This window comes from Lynx rufus, unplaced genomic scaffold (assembly GCF_022079265.1).
Source record: "Lynx rufus isolate CCGP_SWC_20201006 ecotype Redwood Valley unplaced genomic scaffold, mLynRuf1.p SCAF_5, whole genome shotgun sequence".
NCBI lineage: Eukaryota > Metazoa > Chordata > Mammalia > Carnivora > Felidae > Lynx > Lynx rufus.
The window spans coordinates 113726227-113752803 of NW_025814867.1; the positions used below are offsets into that span (position 1 = coordinate 113726227).

The 26577-nt window shown below is 34.6% G+C and overlaps 1 protein-coding gene across 2 annotated transcripts in view; it reads right to left on the reverse strand.

Annotated features, from left to right (window-relative positions):
• The window catches only part of EPHA6 (EPH receptor A6), an 884276-nt gene that overhangs the window by 487198 nt on the left and 370501 nt on the right, over window positions 1-26577 (reverse strand). For both annotated transcript variants that reach the window (XM_047099574.1, XM_047099573.1), the window contains exons 4-5: window positions 18005-18160; window positions 570-905 (exon numbers count right to left, since the gene is read on the reverse strand). In XM_047099574.1, coding sequence (XP_046955530.1) covers window positions 570-905; window positions 18005-18160 — 492 coding nt within the window. The remainder of the gene's footprint in view (window positions 1-569; window positions 906-18004; window positions 18161-26577) is intronic.

A 26577-nucleotide genomic window follows, 5' to 3' on the forward strand; every position in this document is an offset into this window, starting at 1 on the left:
TTTTAAAAAAAGACAATGTAACTACTTTTTTACAAATGGTACCTAAAAACAGCATTTGGATTCATTTCTGGATATTTTTTTTTTGCTCTTTTCAGAGTGGATAATAGTTAAACATGTTAGCTGTGATGTTTTTACAACATAGATATGCATTATAATTAATATTAATTCTTACTATTTGCTTTATTTGATATGGAAGAGAAATGGCACCATAAGTGGAATAACTAAATTTCAATTCACTTAGCAACATTTTTTTTTATCTGATGTTTGTTGGTAAGTTAATATGGACTTGCTCATTAAGATGTATTTGTATAGGATTATATCAAAAGCAATGCATAAACATTAGAGAGAAGCCTTATATCTAATTAACCTTACTAATAAGTTACTAAATAACCTTACTAATAAAAAATATCTTTCTGGACCTTAGGAAGCAGTAAGAACAACAACCAGAAAATCACTTCTTTGGCATATAGAGTATACAACCGCACCTCAGTGAATATAATTCCACCAGGGATATTATGCATCGAAAAGGAATTATGGGTTTGTTTAGAGAGAACAGCAGTGGAACTTACCATCTTGATCCGTGGTCACTGTAATAGCTGTGAATGGCTTGGGAGAAAAACTCAACTCAGAAACTCCATTCATGGCTTCTATTTCAAAGGTGTAATTCACGTGAGACACAAAGTCAAGTACTATCACGGAATTGTTGATGAGGCCAGAATGTCTTGGGATGAAGCGGAGTCCTCCACCACAGTCCTCACACTGGCTGGTATCTAAGCCACATTTCTTACAGATTACACTGTATGTGAGATCTTTTCTCCCTCCTGTGTCACTTGGTGGGCTCCATTCCAAAATAAGGGCTGTTTCATTGATGTTAAAAGCCACATTCCTAGGAGCTGAAGGTGGCCCTAGAGAAAAGCAATTAAAAAACAAATGTACATGTGTAGGACAATGAATGAGAGGGTGCTACCTTGAAAACTTAATCAATAAACATTTGTCTTTTATATTAGTTTGAGCTCTTTCTTCTAATGGGAACCATAAAGAAATATGGTGAAAAACATCTGATTAAGTCTAGTAAGAAAGGAATCTTAGGGGTGAAGATGGTCTATATCTTAACTTTTTGATATATGAATATGAGTATTTAATATCAAAGCCAAAGATCTCCAAAATATATGGTAATTATACTTTGAAAATTTGTTTACTGAAATATATAATAAGCAAACATTATTTAAATTATGTGATGATTTTAATTACATCTTAATAATTATATCACCATTTTCAAAGTTTGAAAAATAATAACATACATATACAAAACATACTGTCTTCAGTCTTTCAGTCTTCATACTATACTTGGTATATAGATAAAACTCCCACTTATCATCTTTGACAATCCCTAAGGGTCTATTTCTTGTAGGTTGAGAAAAAAATTATAGGTTTTAGGTAGACAGAGTTTGGAAGAAGAGGAAGAGAAAGAGAAGTTGGAAGCAGCAGAAAGGCTTTTACTAAGGCCTTGCCAATTTCATGGAATAAGAGTATTATATGGATGGGATAAAGGAGGGTATACATAAGATATGGTGATTAGACTCTTTTCTCTCTATTTTTCCATATGGATCACACTGCATAGAGTACTTCATATCCTTTAACTACTCCAGTCTTTTCTTAAAATTGTGTCAATAAACTTTTACACTTATGTGAGTACTTCAAACCTCAGTTTGGTATTATTCATTGTACAAACATTAACCAATGGTCTGTTCAGTGTCAGGCACCACACTATATGTGAAATAATACAGAATCCTTTATCTAAGAGACTATGCTTTTTATAAATACTTTAAAAATAATAACGAAATAACATTCCTGCCATTCTTTAGAAAAAAATTAGCTTAAAGGAAATCTAAAACAATTCCTCAAATTTATGCTATCTAGAAAATCTGCTTAGATGATGGGAGGGAATTATCTACAACATTCTTTACACAGGAAGAGATTAAAGTTTTGGGATAGGCTCCTTTTGGATTTCAAGATACAGTCATTACTCATGAAATAAATATTTTTAAGTGACTACTATGTGTCCCAGACACTCTGCTAGATCTTGGACTTACAGTGTGAATGTAATAGACATAATTATGATTTTGTTATTTACATTTTAGTTGAATGGCAGATAAACACACACATAAACAATAATAAAATTCAAATTATAATAAGTGCAATTGCAAAATCAAAAGGAAAGGAGCTGAAATACACATTATCACGAGAACTAATCTGGAGAAACATTCTGAGAAAGCCTCATGGACTTAGTGAGGAAGATGTCAGAGGAGTGAGAATACTAAGGGTAGAAGGTTCTTTAGTCAAGAAAGATCTTAAAATAGTCATGGAACTGGAAGATAATCACTGTGGCTAGAATGCAAAAGGAAAAAGCAAGAAGTGAGGGTTTTTTTTTAAGTTTACTTTTGGTTTTGCTTTTTGTTTGTTTTTGTGTGTGTGTATGTTTTTAAGAGGGAGAGAGAACCAGTGGGGGAGGGGCAGAGGGAGAAGGGATAGAGGATCCAAAGCAGGCTCTGTGCTGACAGCAGACAGCCTGACATGGGGCTTGAACTCATGAACCATAAGATCATGGTCTGAGCCAAAATCAGATGCTTAACTGACTGAGACACCCAGGAGACCCAAGAAGTGAGTTTAGGGGAAGAAGAAAGGGTTGGATAACACAAAACTTCTAGGGTCATTAGAATGAGTCTGGACATTTTTCTATGTACAACAGAAACACTTACAGATTTAACATATGGAGGTAATGTGTTTTAAAAAAAACATTCTGGTTGCAGTGTAGGGAATAGTCTTAATAAGCACAGGGAACTTATTAGTAAGATCTGTCATACAGTGTTACAGTAGCATAACATTACTCACAAATGTGCATGACTATGTATTGGGTTTGAGATATTAAGAATTGTTGTTTTATATTTCCCTTTTTCTTTTTGTTGGATCCTGATTAAAGCAACCTGATGGATAGGGGCCTCAGCCATCTGTTTGTATATCACCTAAAGTCTGACCTAGAAATGGGGTGGTTAGCTTTTCTAAAAGGTTTCTGCATACTTTGCTTTATGCCATTTCATGTTCCAGAAAGTTGGAGAAACGTCTGCCTTCAGAAAGTAAAATATGGAAGGCATTACAAACTACAGCAAAGGGACCCATGTTGCTTTTTGCCTCCAACCTAGACTTAGGCGTGGGAGATAAAGATTCATTATCATTATCATAAAAAGGTCTTCCTACAGAATGACATATTCATATTGTTGCTCTTTTCTCTTATTTATAATGGAAAACATGAACTATTATTCACTTATATTTTCATGAATAGGAAGAATGTTATCAATTATGTTATGTGTGTCTGCAAGTATATAACTGTCCGCCTGGAGATACTTTTAAAAAAAGGCAGACACCCTTCTTACTCAAGGGCCCTCATACCAATTTGCATGACGATTAAATAGCTTTTTAATTGCTGTTAAATTATGCCAGCTAAACTGTGATTTCATGCAAATATTAAGCTGTAATGACATGCAGTGAATCATTTACTAAGATTTAAAACTTGGAACAAAGAGAGACAATTAATTCTAATCCTCAGATTCAAGCAAATTATCTGTCACTGGGCTTTTATGAATGTGGCCTGATTGCTTTGTTATCATTTATAAATTATACAAAGATTATGTGACATTGGAAAAAAAAACCTAGTGCAATAACCCTTTTGGAGACATCTGTATAGAAAACTCTCAGGGATTTCCTTATGTTGATTTTTTTTTCTTTAAAGGAAACAAGTAATTCACATAGAAGAGACTTCACCCTCCAGATTGACTTCATAAGAGAAGGACAATTATTCTGATTTGCAACTAGCTGTTTTTCAAGTCCATCGTATATTAAACCTTACAATAAAACTACAATTTTACTTCTACTAGTGTATCTAGCAAGTATACTTTTAATCTTTTGCTTCAGTTTGCGTTCCCCTGTGACACGTTTAAAGAATAAAGGAATGTTATTTTAATAGCAACTTATGAAACAGCCTGGTGGCAGTACGGTCTATTCCCAGAAAAGCATCTGAGTCTACAGCCCCCATCTTCCTCTCAGTAGCAAAGGCCAGGTGGGCTATGATTTTTGTTTTATTTCATTTTATATAAAAAAATTTAAAAATAGAACTGTATTTCCCAAAATATATCCTTTCAATATTTCTAGCCCCATGAGATGTCACACAAAAAATGAGCTTAGTTCTCAAATTAAGACTCCTCTGGTAGACTGATACTGAAACGAAAAATAATACAATTTGCTTTGCTTTGTTGAATCCAACATTTCTAAACATTTATTCATAGAACCTTATTTTCCAAGAAGCATCTACAGGAATACTAGCATTCTGCAGAACACTCTTAAAGGCTGACACTGAAGGACAGCAAACGTAAGGATCATATTTCAGTTACTACATCAATTGCTATAGATTTAGACACCATGATTATAATTGTAGAAATACAGTAACTCACAGATAAACATGGATCTTTTTCAAATTGACTCAAGACTAATTATTCATTTACGATATAGCTAGTTGTGTTTGCAGATGCATTTTCGAACCTTAAGAAAAATGAAATTTGATCCAAATAACTGAGAGTATCAAGTAATGGAAGGCTATTGTTTACTAAACTATATTTTATGAGTTAAGTTACTCCTTGGCAATAATTTAAATGTGTTTGTTAATTTTATGACTATCATGAATATAGTAGTATATGTCTCCAGAGGCAAGGGAAACAAAAGCAAAGGGGACTATTGGGGCTCCATCAAGATAAAAAGCTCCCATACAGTGAAGGAAACAATCAACAAAACTAAGAAGCAACCTATGGAATGGGGGAAGATATTTTCAAATGACATATATGATAAAGGGTTACTATCCAAAATCTATAAAGAATTCATCAAACTCAATACCCAAAAAACAAATAATCCAGTGAAGAAATGGGAAGAAGACATGAATAGACACTTTTCCAAAGAAGACGTTCACTGGCTAACAGATACATGAGAAGATGCTCAATATCACTCATCATCAGGGAAATACAAACCAAAACTACAATGAAATGTCACCTCACACCTGTTAGAATGGCTAAAATTAACACAGGAAGTAAGTGTTGGCAAGGATGTGGAAAAAGGGAACCAACCCTCTTACATTATATTGGTGGGAATGCAAACTGGTGCAGCCACTCTATAATTTAATATGGAGGTTCCTTAAAAAGTTAAAAATAGAACTACCCTACAAACCAGAAACTGCACTACTAGGCATTTATCCAAAGGATACAAAAATACTGATTCAAAGGGACACATGCACCCCAATGTTTATAGCAGGAGTATCAACACTAGCCAAATTCTAGAAAGAGCCCAAATGTCCACTGACTGTTGAATGCATGAAGATATACACATATATATACATATATATATTTATATACATACATATATACATACATATATATACATATATATACATATATACACACACACATATATATATAAATACATAGATACAGATATAGATATAATAAATATATATATCACATATATATACTCACACATACACAATGAAATATTACTTAGCCATCAAAAAGAATAAAATCTTGCAATTTGCAATGATTAGGTTGGAGCTAGAGCATATTATGCTAAGTGAAATAAGTCAGTCAGAGAAAGACAAATATATGATTTCACTCATATGTGGAATTTAGGAAACAAAACAGATGACTGGGGGAAAAAAGAGACAGAAAAATCATAAAACAGACTCTTAACTATAGAGAATAAGCTGAGGGTTTCTGGGGGGTGGGGTGGGAGGATGGGTTAAATGGATATTAAGGAGGGCACTTGCTGTGATGAGAACCAGGTATTGTACGTGTACAAAATTCTACTATTGAAACTAATATTACACTGTATGTTAACTAACTAGAATTTGAATAAAAAGTAAAATAGGGGCACCTAAGTGGCTCAGTCGGTTGAGCATCTGACTTCAGCTCAGGTCATGATCTTGTGGTCCATGAGTTCAAGCCCCTCATTAGGCTCTGTGCTGATAGCTCAGATTTTGGAGCCTGCTTCGGATTCTATGTCTCCTTCTCTCTCTGCCCCTCACCTGCTCACACTCTGTCTCTGTCTCTGTCTCTCTGTCTCTCTCTCTCTCTCTCTCTCTCTGTAACATAAATAAAAATAAAAAAATGCATATAATAGTACAGTCACCTAATAAATGGGAATTTCTTTATATCTATGAGTTTACAAAGGAGAGAAAAATTGTTCTATGTTAATCTATGCCAAAAAGAACATTTAAAAAATATATTGAATCATCTAGAGATGTCTAGGTAAATAATTTTGCAAATGAGTAAACTGTAAAATATACTAAAGAAAGATAAACACATAGGAATAGTTCATATGAAAAAAGTACATTTCTGTATTTTAATAATGTACTACAATATAGGTTGCCAGATTTGCATATGGACATAATTTAAAACTCTAAAAGCCATCTTACTCTATGAATTATTGCTCTTAACTTTAACTTTTATCTATAGCCATATTATTAATCTAATGTCCTTCCTATATGATCTTTGGAAAATGTATTTAATAAGTGTATCTGTAAACAGAATTCTGTATTTTCCTACTCTAAGCCACTTTGTGCTCTAAGTCTTGTTCACAAAATGTTTGTATATTTGGAAATAAATGGTAAGTAATCACAAACATGGAGCTTCAACCTCATTGGAGGGAAGATAAATCAATTTAGTCAGATAAAGCAATGAGGCCCAGGAAAGTACTATAATTATGTCAAAGTCATACAGTGTACTAATGGTAGGATGATCCCTAGGTCTTTTTATACTTAGATTTTTTTAACTCTACTACATGTATTCATCCTATAGGTAAAAAACACATGTGATATTAAAAGTATCTTATAGTGCTTTGCTTAGAGAGTATTGCCAAATACAAATTTTCAAAACATACAAATTAGAAATCTATTGCATTCTGATGGCAGGTTCTTGAATAATGTTATCTTATAGCATTTTTTAAATGTTTTTATTTATTTTTGAAGGAGAGAGAGAGAGCGTGAGCAGGGGAGGAGAAGAGAGAGGGAGACACAGAATCAGAAGCAGGCTCCAGGCTCTAAGCTGCCAGCACAGAGCCTGATGCGGGGCTCGAACCCACAAACTGTGAGATCATGACCTGAGCCGAAGCCACATGCTCAACTGACTGAGCCACCCAGGTGCCCCGATCTTAAAGCATTTTAAAACAATTTTATATACAGAAGAGCAATTGAAAATTAAAATTTTAAGATAAATATTGCTCAAAATACAGCAGCGAGTACACTTCAAATTCTTTGTATTTCACATATTTTCATTTTCTTCAATATGTTTGCACCTACTTCAGTAATGAAATCGACGTTCAAAATTAACACTTGCTATCCATTGAGGCACCTGGGTAGGTCAGTTGGCTGAACAGTTGACTCTTGATTTCGGTTCAGGTCATGATCTCACAGTCATGGGATCAAGCCCTGCATCAGGCTCTGTGCTGAGTGTGGAGTCTGCTTAGGATTCTCTCTCTCTCCTCTCTCTGCCCCTCTCCCATGCACATTCTCTCTCTCTCTCTCTCTCTCTCTCTCTCTCTCTCTCTCTCAATCTCTCTCTCTTAAAATAAATAAACTTACCAAGAAGAGAGAAAAAAAAGACTTGCTATCCATTAACATTTTCATAGTACTGTGAATGGTGACTTAGATAATTCTTTTTAGATTCTCCATTACTTCTAAAAGTCACAATTAAAGGAAACAAATGACAAAAATCTTATCGGCCAAATACCACTCACTTCCAGAATAAAAGCTAAACCTCTCAACCTTGTCACCATGTGTCTTCATAACCATGTCTCTTGCTCCCTTTTGCTGCATGTCAATGCTTTTGTACATGCTGTTCCTTTATGTCCTTTGTTCTGTGGAAGATTCCTACTCATCCTTCAGTTTCCAATTTAGGTGTTACCCACTTGTGTCATTTTCCTATTGGTCCTGAGGCAGAAATGAGCACTTTTATACTTTTATAGGTATGAATTTTTAAAATATAGCCAGCATCTTGAGCACTCATTTTGTTCTAAGATGTGTACTTCTTACTTCACATGATTTCATTCATCTCACAATAAACCCAAAAGGTAGTTATTCATCACCATTTATAGAAGATGTGACTAACACTTAACAAGGGTACGTATTGCACTGAAATATTTGTATTACTATACACAAGTTTATCCTGGTCCAGCCTGATCCAAAGGCAGCATGTGCTTTTACTAAGGGGACAAATAGGATGCATGGCATTATGCAATCCTCCAATAATTATTTTTCAAATAGTGCAAATTTTGACAAATATTGGAGAATAGGAAGTTTGAGGTTATGATCTTTCCAAGATCCTGGTGTTATTGGTGAAGGATAGACTCATATAACTTGAAAATAAAGAAGTGGAAGGAAAGGACTATGTTACAGTAACTGAGATTAACTAACAAAGACCCATAAACAAAAAGGGCAGTCACCCGTGTCTCTATCCATTGGGAAGGAACTTACAATTTCTCAAATTTTAAATTTGTTAAGAACTTTTAAATTCCTTAAAACACTTAAGAATTTGAAAAGTAAACACTTCTGGCCCCAAATTTCTATGCTATAGAGCACAGATATAATTTTACCTGGGAAAAATTCCAAGAAATGGTTATCGGCCACCCTTATCAATTCAGAAAAACAAAAAAGGAAACCCATAGAATAACTAATTGTATGAATCACAGAAATGTATTATTGCTGTACAGGTCAAGAGTTAAATGGCAAAACCACATGTATGATAAAAGCACACTAAAATACAAATGAAATAATGAGAAGGCTAGCTTTGTGTCTTCTGAGTAAAATAGCATCCAGTTCCCTAATACCATAAAAAAAATTATGCACACCTACATGTAGCCTTTTCTGTGTTTGAGTCAATTATTTTTAATTAAACACTCATTAGAAATAGAAAAGAGAAATATGAAAAGACTAAGTACAGTCATAACTTGGGAGGGAAGATAAAACAATAAATGAATAGATTAAAGCAAATTAATAACCTTTCTCAAAATGCATAATACTGTGAAGATAATAATGAATGCTCCTTTTCCAATTATGGATGCTTCTTGGTAACTGGCTTGTTGTGTACAAGTAGATGATACTGAATGGTACAATATTTTCTGGATTCCAACTGTTAGAGGCCTGAGAGCAAGTGGTAACTCAATTCTCCAGCATCAGCAGAATGACCACTTAATATCTCTTTCTATAGAGGAACCTCTCCCTGGTGATTTGGTAAAAGAACCTCCACAGAAATAAAGATTAAAGTATCTGCATTTAGGAAACTCTATGAAGCTCAAAAGATATCCTACATCAGTGATCAGTACTGGGGAAACTGGGATTCATTGCATACAGGTATTTATTCCATAATGTAAGGATCATTTTAATTTTAAAAATATACCATTGCAATACATTGAGTGAATTAGAGCTATTTTCTATAGTAAGACAAGAATATAACATAGCCTTCTAGAAGTAAGAAAATCCACCTTTGCAACTTCTCCCATTCTAGTGTCTGCAGATTGTGGTTCCTGCATTGTGCTTACAATGAGCCACCTGAAAAATTAGTTGCACTTTTGTATTTCACTTGTGAGGTGGAAAAGCAAGGAACCAGAATCGTTTTCTCCATGCAAAACATGCTTAGGAAAGAGAGAAGAAGAAAACTGAAAGATATGGGAAAAATAAAGAGAAAGCAAGCACAGTGGGGGTCCCTGGGTGCGAAATCCTGTACCCACCCAGAAGTAGGGGACATGAGTCAGGCAGCACAAATGAAGAACACCTGTTGCATCTCAACACACTACTTGTTCTACTCAAAATAAGAATGAGAGATAATTACTTAAAAAAATTTTTTTAATGTTTATTTATTTTCGAGAGAGAGGGAGCGTGAACAGGGGAGGGGCAAAGAGAGAGACATACACACACACACAGAATCTGAAGCAGGCTCCAGGCTCTGAGCTGTCAGCACAGAGCCTGATTCGGGGCTGGAACTCACAAACTGCAAGATCATGACCTGAGCCGAAGTCAGATGCTTAACCAACTGAGCCACCCTGGCGCACCGAAAGATAATTATTTTTTAAAGTTGCAGATTATTCCAGCAATAAAGAAGCGATTTTACAATATTAGCCTTATAGCAAAAGTAAATTCAACTTTTGTAAGTTCATGTCAATCCTCATCACTGTATGTCAAATACAAAGACACAAAACCATGGAGTTTGCCTTTATATTAAGAATGAAGTTTGAAAAAACTGTGTTGACTCCTAAGATACTTGATTCATATTTAGAAGACGAAAAAAAAAACAGAGAAATCCTTAATGATGTCCATTAGAATTACCCATATATATATATATATATATATATATATATGATTTACATTTTACGTTTTGAACCTTTCTTTTTAATTTTTTTTAATGTTTATTTATTTTTGAGACAGAGAGACAGAGCATGAACGGGGGAGGGTCAGAGAGAGAGGGAGACACAGAATTTGAAACAGGCTCCAGGCTCTGAGCGGTCAGCACAGAGCCCGATGTGGGGCTCGAACTCACAGACCGTGAGATCATGACCTGAGCCGAAGTCGGACGCTTAACTGACTGAGCCACCCAGGCGCCCCAACGTTTTGAACCTTTCTAAGTGGGTAACACAAATGTTTGCTGAATGTGTTAATCTTCCAGCATCTGTTTGGAAGCTTTTAAAAAATCCTATTGATTTAAACACAAGAGAAACAGCAAAGTAAAAATGCTATGACAGTGTAATTATATTTTGTCTAACTTTTCATGCAACCATGTATTAGACCCTCACTTCATTTCTCTTGACCCCTTCATGCTCTCTGCCTTTCCTGCTGGACAAGTACTTTCTTGGTAATTCTTATTTTCCTTATTTTCCTTTGTGTCTTTAACCTCAGTGAGTACTTTTCCCTTCTGGCCTGGAAAAGCCTTAGATAGTTATTTTGATAACAGATTTCTTGGCAGGCAGCTGCGTCTCCTGTGCTCTCAACTGCTCTCAAAGGCAGCCCTAATTGACCAAGATCTGACATGAAGAAGTGTCCTCCACAGTTCATCCTTCAAAGTACAGCATATACATTAATTAGTCACCTGGGAAATAAAGTTAAGGGTTTATGAAGTAGATTAAAAATTCAGAGAAAACATTTTGATATTTTCATTTTAAATTTCTTATTCACAATTTCTTTTATGTATTTTGTAGTTCAAGCAAAAACGACATAAGGAGTTTTTAAAAATCAAGATAGGCCTAAGCTTGCAAGTATGTTGCTGATATAACTGGTTAGTAGGGCTGTTTGAGAGATCCTAATATAGTTAAAATTAGAGAGGGAGAGGAGCACCTGGGTGGCTCAGTCTGTTAAGCGTCTGACTTCAGCTCAGGTCATGATCTCATGGCTCGGCTAGTGAGTTTGAACCCTGCGTTGGGCTCTGTGCTGACAAGTCAGAGTCTGGAGCCTGCTTCAGATTCTGTGTCTCCCTCTCTCTCTGCCCCTCCCCTGCTTGTGCTCACGTGCTCTCTCTCTCTCTCTCTCTCTCTCTCTCTCTCTCTCTCGCAAGAATAAATAAACATTAAAAAAAAAAATAGAGATGGAGAAAAACAGGCCAGGGCAGGATTTTGAATGTCCTTGGATTGACTTACAATTTGGCAAATGGAGGTTGGGCTTTGAAAGACCATAGGAGGAAGTGGTAATACAATCAAGGTTTATTTTTGTTTCTAATAGTTTGGAATATTTGGAGGTATAAAAGACTAAAGGAAGGGGACTAGCCAGGATATTATTAAATTAGCCCAAGGGTGAGTTGAAGCCCTCAACTAAAAGGATAGGGCCAGGAACTAACTGGAAGGAATTGACTGAAGAAATGCTAAGAGGCAGAACTGATAGTACTTGTGTCTATAACATTGATGGGACATGTTAAAGTCTGGGCAAGAATTATGATTCCAAGCTTTCTGGTTTAGATGCATGGGCAGATGAGGATTCCCCAGGACAAGGACATAAAGCTGGGGTGGATGAGAAGGCTGAGAGACAAAGCAGGAAACTGACTTTTGCAGGTTGAGCTTGAAATTATTAGTCTACTCCTTCAACAAACAAATGAATTCTAAATAAATTTTAGAACCTAGTGCCTAGTGCCTACATACTATTATTAGTGCTAGAGAATAGGAGAGAAAGAACATCCGTGATCTCATGGGTCTTATAGTCTAGTGGGGCTAGAATAACAATAAACAAGGAAGTGCACAAATAAATCAGAAATTTCAAAGACTGTTATAATCCATAAAAAATAAAAAGTCACAGGGGAGCCTGGGTGGCTCAGTTGGTTAAGCATCCAACTCTTGATTTTGACTCAGGTCATGATCTCGTGGTTCATAAGTTCAAGCCCCACATCGAGCTCTGGGCTGATGGTACAGAATCTGCTTGGGATTCTCCTTCTCCCTCTATTTCTGTCCCTCCCACATGCTTTCTCTGTCTCTCTCTCTCTCTCAAAAATAAATAAAAAAAAATTTTTTTAATCTTTAAAAAAAAGTGACATTAAAAAGAGTACTGGGAGGAATTCTATTTTTGAATGGTTGGTCAGGAAGTGTTTGTCCCAAGAGCTGGTATTTGAGCCTGAATGACAAAAACAAAACAGCCATAAGAAGAGTTTGAGGGAGAGTATTTCAAGTAAAAGAAACTGCTGGCACCAAGGATGAGAACAAGCTCAGAATCTTGGACCATGAGATCAATAACCAAAAGGAATATGGTATTATGTAAGGTCAGACATTTGGGCAGGTTTCTATAGGACATATAGGTTGTCAAATCCCACAATTAGTTCGCTAGATAACTTTGGACTTAGGAGAAAAGACTAGGATATGAATAAAAATATAGGCACCATCCATTTAAAGGTAGTATTTGAAGTCATGAGAATGAGCACATTGAAAAGATAAGAAAGCAAATAAAGGAACATGAGGAAAATTAATATTTAACAGGTAAGGAAAAGAAGAGAAACTATCAATGGTGACAAATACAATGGTGAGAAAATTGGAAGGGTGAGCAGGTCCTAGAATAAAAGGAAACAGAGAGTTTCAAACAACAGAGTTAAATACCATGAATGGCAGGACAAAAACATTACTTAAACAAAATGGCAAAGATAATTGGTGAATTTTTCTTACATATTTTACGTGAAGTGGTAGGGAAAAAATCTAATTGCTCTCCTAGAGTGAAGAGCAAAAATCTTAATACAGTAGAGTAAAAAGCAAATAAAAAATGGAGAAGTAACCATAGCCAATAAAACCTGCTTTAACAAGATTATATTTTTTGTGGAGAAAAAATTTCAGACTTGGAGTATTCTTTTAATGATAGAAATTCAAATATAGGTTGTGAGGAAGGAGTTAGTGGAAACTAAATGGCAAAGAAGGAAACTACAATAGCCATGTCCAATAGGTTGAGGATTAGGTCACTCTCCTGCCCACCACCATTGGAAGAATTAACTTTGAATATAAGGCATCATTTTTTTTCATTGTAACCACTTGTTTATGGGGAAACCACTTCAAAGAAGATAGATGGATGACGAAAAGCATATGAAAAGGCGCTCCACATTACATGTCAACAGGGAAAAAATACAAATTAAAACAATGAGATTCTACTATACACCTATTAGAAATGGTCAAAGTCCAGAATACTGACATCACCAAATGATGGCAAGGATGTGGAGCATCAGGAACTCTCATTCTTTATTGGTAGGAATACAAAATGGTGGTTTGGTAGTTTCTTAACAAAATTAAACATACTCCTACCATATAACCCAGCAATCACACTCCTTAGTATCTACCCTAAAGTGAAAACTTATGTCCACACAAAAACCTCCACATGCACATTTACAGCAGCTTATTCATAACTGTCAAAACTGGGAAGCAACCAAGTTGTCCTGCAGGAAGTAAATAAGTAAGTAAACTATGTCACATCCAGACAATGGAATATTATTCAGCACTAAAAAGAAATGAGCCATCTGGCCATGGAAGACATGGAGGAATCTTAAATGCATATTACTAAGTGAAAGAAGCCATACTGTATGATTCCAACTATATGACATTCTGGAAAAGGCAAAAGGTATGGAGACAGTAAAAAGATAAGTGGTATCCAGAAGTTAGGGGGTAGAAGGTATGGATAGGTGGGGCACGGAGGTGTTTTAGGGCATTGAAAATAGTCTGTAAGATACTTCAATGATGGATACATGCCCTTACACATTTTCCAAACCCATAGAATGTATGACACCAAGAGTGAACTCTAATGTAAACTGTAGACTTTACGTGATTAGGATATGTCAATGTAGGTTCATCAATTGTAGAAATGTACCATTTTGGTAGAAGATGCTGATAATAGGGGATGCTATGCATATCTGGGAGCAGGGAAATTTATGGGAAATTTCTACATTTTCTCTTAGTTTTGTTGTGAATCTCAAACTGCTCTAAAAGAATAAAATCTTAATACAACTTTTTATGTGAATAAATCTTACATGTGATGTGTCTCAAGATTATGAAATAAAAAGATACCTATCTCTACATTGAAAATGCAAAGAAATCATAAAAGCTCTTAATGGTGAAATTACATTTTTAAGGGTTGCTGTTACAGTTTTGATGATGGCACTAAGGAGCAGTGGAAGACTTCTTACAGTCCTTAAAATCGTATCAATTATATGATCACATACTATACGTATATATAAAATCTTTCCCTAGTAGGCCATTTACTAGCCAAATGTCCTGGTTTATCATTTCCAACATTTCAGTCCTTCACTTTCTTTTAAACTCATACATTTAAAATCTCTATGCCTCTGATACTAAGGGAAAATATGCCTCCTTTTAAATCCCTAAAAAATTCTCTGAATGCAGTTTCAAATGCTAAGACTGACAAAAATCCCAGAAAGTGATGGCACTGACTGCTTAACTAACCCAAATTCTGCCCTTTAGATAATACACTACTGGAACAAAGGTGATAAAGAATGTCTAATTCATAGATACATGATATAGCAGTTAAGAAAGCAAGTATCTATTAAAATGTGGCTATTGTTTGTGATTAATGAAAGATAGGAAAGGCTGATTGCTTGATTCTTGGCCTCAAATGTTCTAGATCTCAGTGAACTTATCCTGGTCCTCTTAAGTCTGATTTTCAATGACCTCCTGCCTTGTCATTTTCTGATTTTTCTTCCCTCACAATCTAAGTTTATGATATTTAGGAGTAATAATACTTTGGAGTTTATGCTCCTTACCTTTTCTGTATATATTGTAATAACTGTTAGGGTCTCTCACACTAGTCAGACTGTATTTCAGAAAACCTGCCTATTAGATAGGCAATGGAGGTACAGGACTTAATGTATTTTGTGAAAAGGTCAAGAATTCAGCAGATACATATTTTCAGTTTGTAGGAATGCAGATGATGGAATCCATGAGCCTAGTATAGTAGTATCAACCATAAACTGTGTAATAGTTTGAATACTAGCTGATCAAAACCTATTTCAAAATGAACTGTAAAAGAACAGCTTTCTGTGCTAAACAAACATGTATGTAGCACCTACTATGTGCTAGGTATTGTTCTTAGCACTTTTCAGCTATTAACTTATTTAATCATTGTAACTACAGAATGAGTTACATACTGTTATTAATAACAGTACTGTTATTATCACTATGCATGAGATAACTGAGGCGAAGAGAATTTGCCCAAGGTTACATAGTCACGATGTACCAACACCGAGAATCATGCACAGATAATGTGACTCAAAGATGGTGAGCTTAAATACACTATGCTAAGTCTTTGTTATAACATCACACAGAAGTCCTTAAGGAAGTAACACAGAGAAGCCTTGAGAGGGGAGCCTCCTAGGGCTTGACTAGGGAGATCTGACTAAAGCTTTCACCTCTTTTAGGAGGGTCTTCTCTTTCAATTTTTGATGCCAACCTCTATGCCATTCTCTAAAACTCTGCCCAACAATAACCAGTATCAAACCTTTCTCTGCTTCCGCTTGGATAGCTGTGACTAGCATTGTCACAATGAGTGCCGAGTGATGTATGACATTGTGGAATCACTATATTGCACCCCTAAAACTAATGTAACACTGTATGTTAACTATACTGGAATTAAAATGAAATGAAATGAAATGAAAGGAACTGAAATGAAATGAAATAAAATAAAATAAATCCATCATGAACAAGACATTAATAAAGATGGCAAAAGATCAGACAATTACAGTTCCCTGGCAAATGATATCTGCTGATTCAAATGAAATTAAAACATACAAAATATAAAAAGAGAAAAACATATAAACATAATTTATATACCAAGGATAAAAAAGGAAATATCTTTAAAAGAAATAACCCTTAAAAACATAAACACAAAGCTGATAAGTACACATCTCCGATTCAATGACTGACTTGTTTATCAGCTTCATAGACCATGTTGCATCCAATATTTATTTCTTTAACCAGACTCTGACTCCAAAGACTGCAAGTCTACCCTGCTACCTTACTGAAGGGTATTCCTTCAATTTGTCAATTGTCTATTTATGGCCTCCTAAGAATAAAAAGAAAAATTATCCTCTATCACTCACCTACAAAATTCCACCCAGTTTCCAATACACGTTTTGAGAAATACTTGCCTAGCAGTACTGTACCCATATGAAATACCACCATTTACCTAAGTTGAAGTATGCTGTCCACAATATAATAATATACAGTAACCTTGCAAGGAGGTTTTTTGTCTATAGTAACAGCAAGATTTTCCTACTAAAAACTATTTCCATAATTAGATAAGAAAAATATATTTTGAATTTTCCTCTTCCTATTTATTAAGTTAAAATATATTCCAATGAAAAAATGCCAAGTAGTAATCTCCCAGGCTACAATTTTCTGAAGAAAATGGTCACTCAGTATTCACAATCAGAAGGCAAAATTTACATCTGCTAATGAATGTGTTACATTTTTATTAAATGGGCTCTACACAAATATTTTATATTAAAGTCTGTAGTAATGAAGATAAATCTACAAACTGCATCAGTTAAAAGAAATGGGACATCACCATCGTCTCTAAGGGATATTTAACATTATATAATTCTCAATCTATTTTTGCCTTTATGGAATTGCATAAGATAAGCAATAGTTTGGCACCAATTCATCAAACAGAAGGGCAAATTTTCACTATAATATCTTATTTATGTATTTAACAAGACTTTTATAGCTATCTAAGAGGTGACATTTTACTTTTGCATAGCTTAGCAATGCATTAATAGGCTTCATTTTACTTTTTAAATGTAAACTATATTTCACAATACTTTATAATAAAAGAGTACAAATAATTTAAAACTCTCAGTGCATGCATTAAAATAACCTTCACATTTAAATTTAATATTCTATTGGTTTCGACCCCAAAACTGGAGAGAATGTGAGAGGTGAAATGTGGACAAACCAAAAAAATACCTTCCCTTAAAGACAAATGTCAAGGAAAACTAGAACTTTTCTGCAAAACAATAGCACAATGACTTTAAAAGTTCTGTCTGAAAGCCCCACCGCTCCCCAACACACATAGTAAACTTGATGGTCCTAAATTGATGTGCCTTAAAATGGATAAGGGTGAAGCAAAGAACAAGTTTTGCTTATAAATTCTTGGGTACCCTTAAACTGCTTTAACCTCCTAAGGACAGACTAAGGTTCGGGAAAATTTTCAGGGTCTCAGACCAGCGCTGGGATTTGCATGTCATGGGTCAACGTGAATTCTGAGGAATAAACACTTTCTGTGCAGGCAGATGAAAAGCAATTATCCTGAGAAGAACGAGAAACTTTCTTCTTCATTGCTATCAAAGACAAAAAACACTGTTGCTACAGGATTTTGTATATCTTTTTAAAAAACAATTTAGAATAAAGGGACCAAAAGGGTTGAAAACAGGATTTCCAAATGCAAAATGTGTAGACTTACTGGTACATGCCATGGAAGGTGGGTCTTTTTCAGCTCGGAAGTAACCTTTTTCACACTGACAGACAGAAGTTGCTTCCATGTAAGTTAAACTGTGTGGAGGGCACTTAGAACATTTTGTGTTCCCAGCAAATGCTTTATAGAATCCTGGTCTGCAAGCTGTAAAAACAGGAAAAATAATTTTTGTTATTATTTCTAGAGTTCATTTGCACATGTACAACATATTTTAATTTATACACACTTTAATCGCAGAGTTCTGGGTCACACATATACAGAAGACTCAATATATGGCAACATTTAATGAAATCAGTTATTCAAAATTAGTAATATAATGGTAACTTCACATTTCAGCTCAGGATGCTAATTTTAGAAAGCATACCTGAAACAAACATATACAAAATAAATTGTCTACCAGAGCATAGGGATGCCCTTAAACTGGCAGTAAGGGAAATGATTTTGTGTAGTTCTCGGAGATAGCATTAAATAACATTGAATCACACTGTTGAAAATGTATTTGCATTCTGTTTCTTCTTCAGTCCTTCTGAGTACTAAAGGAAAAAGTCCTAGTGTGGTGATGGTATATCTTAACACGTGCCCTATTGGTGCTTTTTATTTTTTTAACAAAAGGAAAGCTGGCCTTATGTTCAGAGTTTAGCAAGATCTACCTATAGTTTGATAACATTGTTTTATTTTTATCATGTTTGTGTTTATTTTTTTTAATTTTTTTAATGTTTATTTATTTTTGAGACAGAGAGACACAGCATGAGCAGGGAAGGGGCAGAGAGAGAGGGAGACACAGAATGTGAAGCAGGCTCCAGGCTCTGAGCTGTCAGCACAGAGCCCGATGTGGGGCTCGAACCCATGAACTGTGAGATCATGACCTGAGCCGAAGTCGGACACTTAACCGACTGAGCCACCCAGTCGTCCCATGTTTGTTTTTATTTTTTATGGCAAAAATTTTTTCTGTTTATTATACTGAAATACATTCATTTAAAAATTTTGAACTAATTTCTAAAGTAGGTAGACAAAATATTAAGTAAATAAAGTATATGTACTATACACATATGGCAAGAACCATGAAAATGTAAGGAAATAAGTAAATTAAAAAAATTTTTTACATTTATTTATTATTCAGAGACAGAGAGAGACAGAGCACAAGCAGGGGAGGGGCCGAGAGACGGGGAGACACAGAATGTGAAGCAGGCTCAAGGCTCCAAGCTGTCAGCACAGAGCCCAATGTGGGGCTCGAACTCACGGACTGTGAGATCATGACCTGAGCTAAAGTCAGACGCTCAACCGACTGAGCCACCCAGGTGCCCTCAAATAAGTAAATTAAAAAAAAATCACTATGTGATGAAATGTTTTATTGGACCTCATTTGCTCTTTGCTTATTAAATCCATGTTGTCGTTTACAGTGTACATGTTCACAGGAATGGAGGCTCTAAAAAAAGGATTCTATGCTAGGTATGCAGCCAAGGTCCTGAAGGAGGAGCGGGTAGTCTTAGCTGTTTCTGGTCTCAAACAAACCACAGCCGATTAGTTTCTAAATTAACACTGTTAGGGGCACCTGGGTGGTTCAGCCGGTTGAGCCTCCAGCTTAGGCTCAGGTCATGATATTGCGGTTTATGAGTTCAAGCCCCACATCGGGCTCTCTGCTGTCAGCACAGAGTCCCTTCGGATCTTCTGTACCCCTCTCTCTGGCCCTTCCCTGCTTGTGATCTTTCAAAATTAAACATTAAAATATTTATATACAAACACTGCTAAACAAAATAAAGTAAGAATAATGTATTATGTTTTTTAAAAATGTTTTAAAAACTTTTTTTAATCCAATTCATTTTCACAAAATCCTCTTTTTAGAAATACACAAGAATCTTAACAATAATCTCTTAATAAGGTTTCCGCTTATATATTCAGGAGAGAAAGAAAAAATGCCACTTATTTTTTTTAGGTAAATTTAATGAATTCCCCCCAAAATAACTATGTGTCTTTCTCTAGGTACATTTTGATGAATATTCCTACAGATCTAAATGACTGCAATTCAACTTATACCAGTAGTATACTATGCACCAGTGACTCATCCTCTAGGAGGGCATAAACCACAAGATGTGCATGTACATGCACACACACACGCATTTGCTGTAAATGGATTATTTTGGATAGTTAATGTTTCCCTTTATAATAACATTTATCATAAATTACCTAGCAATTCTATAGAAGTAACATGATCAATTCTGTACAGTAAAATTACTATTAAAAATTTGGTTATTCACTATCAATGAAGCTCTAAGCGGTGATACATAATAAATATTAACCACAGTCTATTCTCTAACTAGCTGATAAATTAATACTATGTCACTAATCAATAAAAACACCATATCATTAAAGTATTTCTCTAAGCCTGTCAAAATTTAGACTATGTAAATAATATATAATTAACCCCTAACATAATATATAATATAATATATGTAAATAATATATAATTAACCCTGGATCCAGCTTGAGGGTTAACCATCCTGTTACCTCTTTTGTTTTTTATTTCTTTTGAGACAGAGAGAGAGGAGAGAGAATGAGGAAGGGCACATATGAGCGGGGAGGAATAGAGAGAAGGAAAGAGAGAGAATCCCAAGCAGGTTCAATGCTATCAGGGCAGAGCTCCATGCTGGGCTCGAACTCACAAACTGTGAAATCATGACCTGAGCCAAAACCAGAGCCAGGTGCCTAACCAACTGAGCCATCCAGGGGCGCCTCTGTTACTCTTTTCAACAGCACCATGACATGTACTTGTGTAATGGCTGAAGGCTCTAAAGGACAGACTGGTAACACTGATTATCATAAAGTAGGTGTTCAATACATTTTCTTTTTTTTTGCACTGAATTGAACAGAGTGTGAGTACTCTGTTAACTGAGTCTGCAGGAGCAGACCATTATACATTTCTACTTAGTGCATGTTCTGATCATAGTATAATTCATCTTACCAAAAATTTAGGGTTTTGTTTTGTTTTGTTTTTTTGTTTGTTTTACTATAAGAGATGGAATAAATGAGTAAAGATATAGAAAGTGATTCAACTGCAACTCAAAACTAATTATTCTAATACCTCCAGATGAGCTGGCTATAAAACAAAACAAATCTTTTCCATTTGAAATTATTATCCACATGAATTTGAAAATTTTATCACCACAAAAAATACAAATACAAGTTGGATATTGGTACTGCCACTCTCAAACTTATCTCTCATTTGAATACACATAAAAATTTCCTTTAAAAATTTTAAAACGTTGAAGTTATAAAAATACATTTGAATTATTAAAATATTACTCACCTTAATATTAAGGTTTCATATAATATTTCATTTAAAAACAATGGATAATGCTGTTAAAAATGTTAGAAAGCCATTGTTCTAGGTAGTCACATTCTCTTTATGTAGTACGCAGTAATGGCACACAACATATACTTCTCTTTTAGCTTGAATCATATTAGATTGTAACTACTTTGTGATGTTTATCACCTCAATTTCTTGTAACTGCCACAAGCCAGACATGGGCATATATCCATAATGCTTAGCATATTTCAAGTATATATTTAGTTTTTACAGAGGTTTGAAAAATTTAATGAGTAAATGAATAAATAATTCACTAATGTCTAGTATGAAATTACTAGACCTCTAAATGTAATAAACATTCTATATATTCATTCAGTTAGTGATTCTAGATTTTGTTTGTATTTCTGTTACAAATGAGATATCAGTACCTAAGTCTTAAGAACTTTTAAATTGTTTTCTTCTTCTCTATCACTTTTTAATTTATCTATTTATAGGGAATGTAAAATTCATTTCCAAAAACAAACCACTGTAGATAAGAGTATTTTCCAATGTATGTCAGTACTGCATGTGTTTGATATTTCTATTAATTTGTAAGAGCTGTTTATTAGCAATATTACAGTTATACTTATTGTTGTATGTACATTTTTCTATTCATTTTATGACTTTGTGCATAAAAAGAAAGATAATAATCCCATTCATTATAGCATCAAGAACAATGAAATACGTTGGAATAAATTCAACCAAGACATGAAATATGTATATGGTGAAAATTACAAAACTTTGATGAAAGAAACTGAAGAAGACACAAATGAAAAGATATCCCATGTTCATGGATCAGAAGAATTAATTGTTAAAATGTCCATACTACCCAAAGTCATTTATGTATTCAATGCAAGTCCTATCAAAATTCTAATGACATTTTCCACAGATACAGAAAAAAAAATCCTAAAATCTGTATGGAACGACAACAACCACAACAACAAACCCTCCAACAGCCAAAGCAATTTGGAAACCAGCCAACAAACAAACAAAACTGGAGGCATCACACTCCCTGATTCCAAACTATAATGAAAGCTATAGTCATCAAAGCAGTAAGTTACTGGCATAAGAATACAAACAGACCAATGGAACAGAACAGAGAGACCAGAAATAAATTCTTTCATATATGGTCAACTAATCTTTAACAAGGGAACCAAGAATATGCAATAGGGAAAGATAGTATTTTCAATAAATTGTATTGGGAAAACTAGAAACCACAAAGAGAAGAATGAAATTGGATCCCTATCTTGCACCACTCACAAAAATTAACTTGAAATAGCTTAAAGATATATTAAATATAAGACCTGGAACTATAAAACTCCTAGAAGAAATAATAGGGAAAAGCTCCCTGATGTTGGTTTTAGCAAAGATTTTTTGGATAGGACAACAAAAGCAGAAGAAACAAAAGTAAAAATCAACAAATAGGACTACATTAAACTTAAATGCTTCTGCACACCAAAAGAAACAAGCAACAAAATGAAAAGGCAAACCATCTATTTGATAAGATGTTAATATTCAAAATTTATAAAGAATACATGCAACTCAACAACAAAAAAGTAATTGGATTAAAAAATGACTACAGGAACTGAACAGACATTTCCCCCAAAAAGACATCCAAATGGCCAACGGACACATGAAAAGATGCTCAACATCATTAACCACCAGAAAAACGCAAATCAAAACCATAATGAGATATTACTTCATATTTGCTAGAATGGCTATTATCAAAGAGACAAAAAATAACAAGTGTTAGTGAGGCTGTGGAGAAAAAGGAAGTCTTCTGCATTGTTGATGGGAACATAAATTATTTAAGCCACTATGGGAAACAGTATAGTTTCTCAAAAAATGAATAGAATTACCATATGATCCAGTAATCCCACTTCTGAGTATTTATCCAAAGGAAATGAAAACAGGGTATCAAAAAGATAACTGCACTCTCGTATTTATTGCAGCATTATTCACAACAGCCAAGATACAGAAACAACCTAAGTGCTTTTCAACAGATGAATGGATAAAGAAGTTCTATAATGATTCTATTTTTTAGTTTCCTTCCATAATATTATAACCTTATTATGTAAATCTGTATTTCTTGTACTACTGCATTCATCTCATCTGCTTGCCTCTGCTTTCTCCTTGCTCAAATCTGTGCCATAGTTACTACCAGTTACATTACTAAATCGTAGAGATGACCATGCTGCTGTCTATTGTCAAAAAAGTAGGAGTTGGCAAACATTGCCCTTTGGCCAAATCTGTCCTAGCCCTTGGTTTGGTAAAGCTTGTGAGCTAAGAATAGCTTATGGATTTTTTTTTTAATTATTTTTAATGTTTATTTATTTTTGAAGGACAGAGGCAGAACCTGAACAGGGGAGGGGCAGAGAGAGAGAGGGAGACACAGAATCCAAAGAAAGCTCCAGGCTCTGGACTGTCAGCACAGAGCCCGATGCGGGGCTCGAACTCACAAGCTGTGAGATCATGACCTGAGCCGAAATCGGATGCCCAACTGACTGAGCCACCCAGGCGCCCCTAGCTTATGGATTTTTAAATGATTACGTAGGTACATGGTAACATCGATTTTGACTCTTGGCCTGCAAAGCCTAAAATGTATACCACCTGGCCCTTTACGGAACATGTTTGTTAACACCTGGTCTCTAGCATAAAGTCCAAACTCAGTTTAGCATTTAAATTGCTTCAGAGTTGAGCTCACACCTGTTTTTCCAAACTCAACTTCCACTGTTACATAAATTTTAGACTTCTTCTCCCCACACACACCATATTATTTTTAACAGTTTTATTATGGTGTACTTGACATGAAAAAACCTGCAGGTACATGTAGAGGGAACAAATGGATGAATTTTGACTTATGTATACAACTATGAATATTTAACTGCAACCAAGATAGTGAACATATACATTCAACTCCAAAAGTTTCCTTGCATCCCTTTATTTTCACCTATTTGCATTTTTATATTTATTTTATTTATTTTAAAGATTTTATTATTAAGTAGTCTCTATACCCAACGTGGGTCCCAAACTTAAAACCCCAAGGATCAAGAGTCACATGTTCTACTGACTGAGCCAGCCAGGTGCCCTGGATTTTTATATTTAAAGTATATGTCCTGCAGGTAGCACTTTTCTGGGTCATGCGTTTTTTTTTTTTTAATTCTAATCTGACAACTTCTTTCTTTTAATTGAGATGTTTAGTGTATTTACATTTAATGTAGTTACTGACATTACTAGATTTAAGTCTATCTTGCTACTTTTTCCCTATTTGTCCCATCTGTTCTTTGTTCCGTTTTCTTCTTCTTCTTCTTCTTTTTTAAATAACTGCATGCTTTTTACAATCTCATTTAACCTCCTTTGTTGGTTTATTTGCTCATGAGCAAACTCAGGTGAACACTCATGGGAATGGCTGCAGCTCTCTGGAGCTCTCTTTTAGGGAAGCACTCTCCTTTTTCATACTTTGTTTTGTGAAATCTAGCTGTCTGGGTCTACATGGACTCTCAGATCTGTCTTCTTAAGCCACAGAAGGAGTCTACTGGCTTCTATCAGGGTCCCTCCTCCCTGCACCACGGCCTGGAAACTCTCTCAAGACACTAAATGGGATAGTTGTACGGCTCTCCTCTTTTATCTTTTTTATTTCCCATCTCTCAGGGATCACAATCTTTCATAATCTGATATATTGTCTTAAAATGTTTTTTTCATATATCTTATGTGTCTTCTAGGCTTCTTTCAGGCAACAGATGTTACTAAATCTTGGTTGCAAGTAAAAATCAAACTGTTTTAATCATTTTGAATTATTATTTTTCTAACTGTCTTCGTATTTCTCTGTTTTATAATGTTTTTATCCTAAGTTCACCTAGTTAGTTTCTCAAAGACATACTTGAAAAACTTACCTTAAAGTACAATGCAATACAACTACCATCTACCAGATTGCCTAAGGTGAAAAAGACACACGATACTAAGTGTTGGTGAGGATATGGAGCAACATGAGCTCTCTCATATGTTGTTGAAGGAGTTTTAATTGGTACTACCACTTTGGGAAACTGTTTGGCAGTATTTACAATAGATGAACATAGATATATCTTTTGACATAACAATCCTACTCCTAGGTATATACCCAACAGAACAGCACAAACTGAAAGTAGCTTCTATACCATTAGACAGGCATACTAAATCTATTGCCAGGTGAGTCATCACTCTTCCATTCGATTTTAATTTGTGTAATTTTGTTAACTTGTTGACCTTTTTCACTTGAGGTATTTTCTACTCCTTTCATCCCCCTACTTTGTTCTTGTTGCTGTAACTTCTATGTTCCCTTTTCATTTTAATGAAGTATCCTGAGGGAATGGAAGTAAACTGATATGTTCAATCAACTATGCTTAACAACTAAGTTTACACTTTAGTAAATTTCTAATCATGTAATTACAGTATATTTAGTTTAAAATAATCAAATTACAATCAGGCCATTATTTATGAAATATTTGTTTAAATGTTTCCATGTGCCTACTTATAAAGATAGCAACAGTGCTAGAAGAATAAATGCAATGTAATTTGATAATGGTAGATCTATAAAATGTAAAATATATAAGTATTCTCATAAAATTATATAATAAATAATCTAAGTTAAAACATAAGTCTTCTGCTTCAAAAATATGTTGATAATTTGAGGAATTGTAAATGTTTGCTCAAATTAATAAGAGATTTCATACATCTTATAAGGTAAAAATAATTTTTACAAAAAGCATGTATTAAAGGCACATTCTATATGAGTATAGTTACTGAAATACTACTAATATTAATGAAGTATGTACCCTGCAATGCAATTTCCCTTATAAATTTTTGAAATTTCATTGTCTTTTATTCCTAAAATACAGTTTGGAAGTACTTTCTTTCTCTCTCTCTCTCTCTCTCTCTCTCTCACACACACACACACACACACACACACACACATTCATGTCTCTGCTAAAACAAAATCAAGCAATGTACGAACTGTTTTTATACATACATTATGTTAAAAAAGGAATGGTGAGGCTATACATAGCTAGCAATGTTTTGGGGATTTATCTTCATTATCAGAGAACTCTAAGACAAAGGACCAAAAGAAATCCTAGTTGGCATATCATGCAGTTCTCACCATTTGATGAAATATTGAATTGCATCTTGTGTGACAGAAACTGATATTAATATAATTGACTCCCTTTCTCTCATCAGTGTTCAA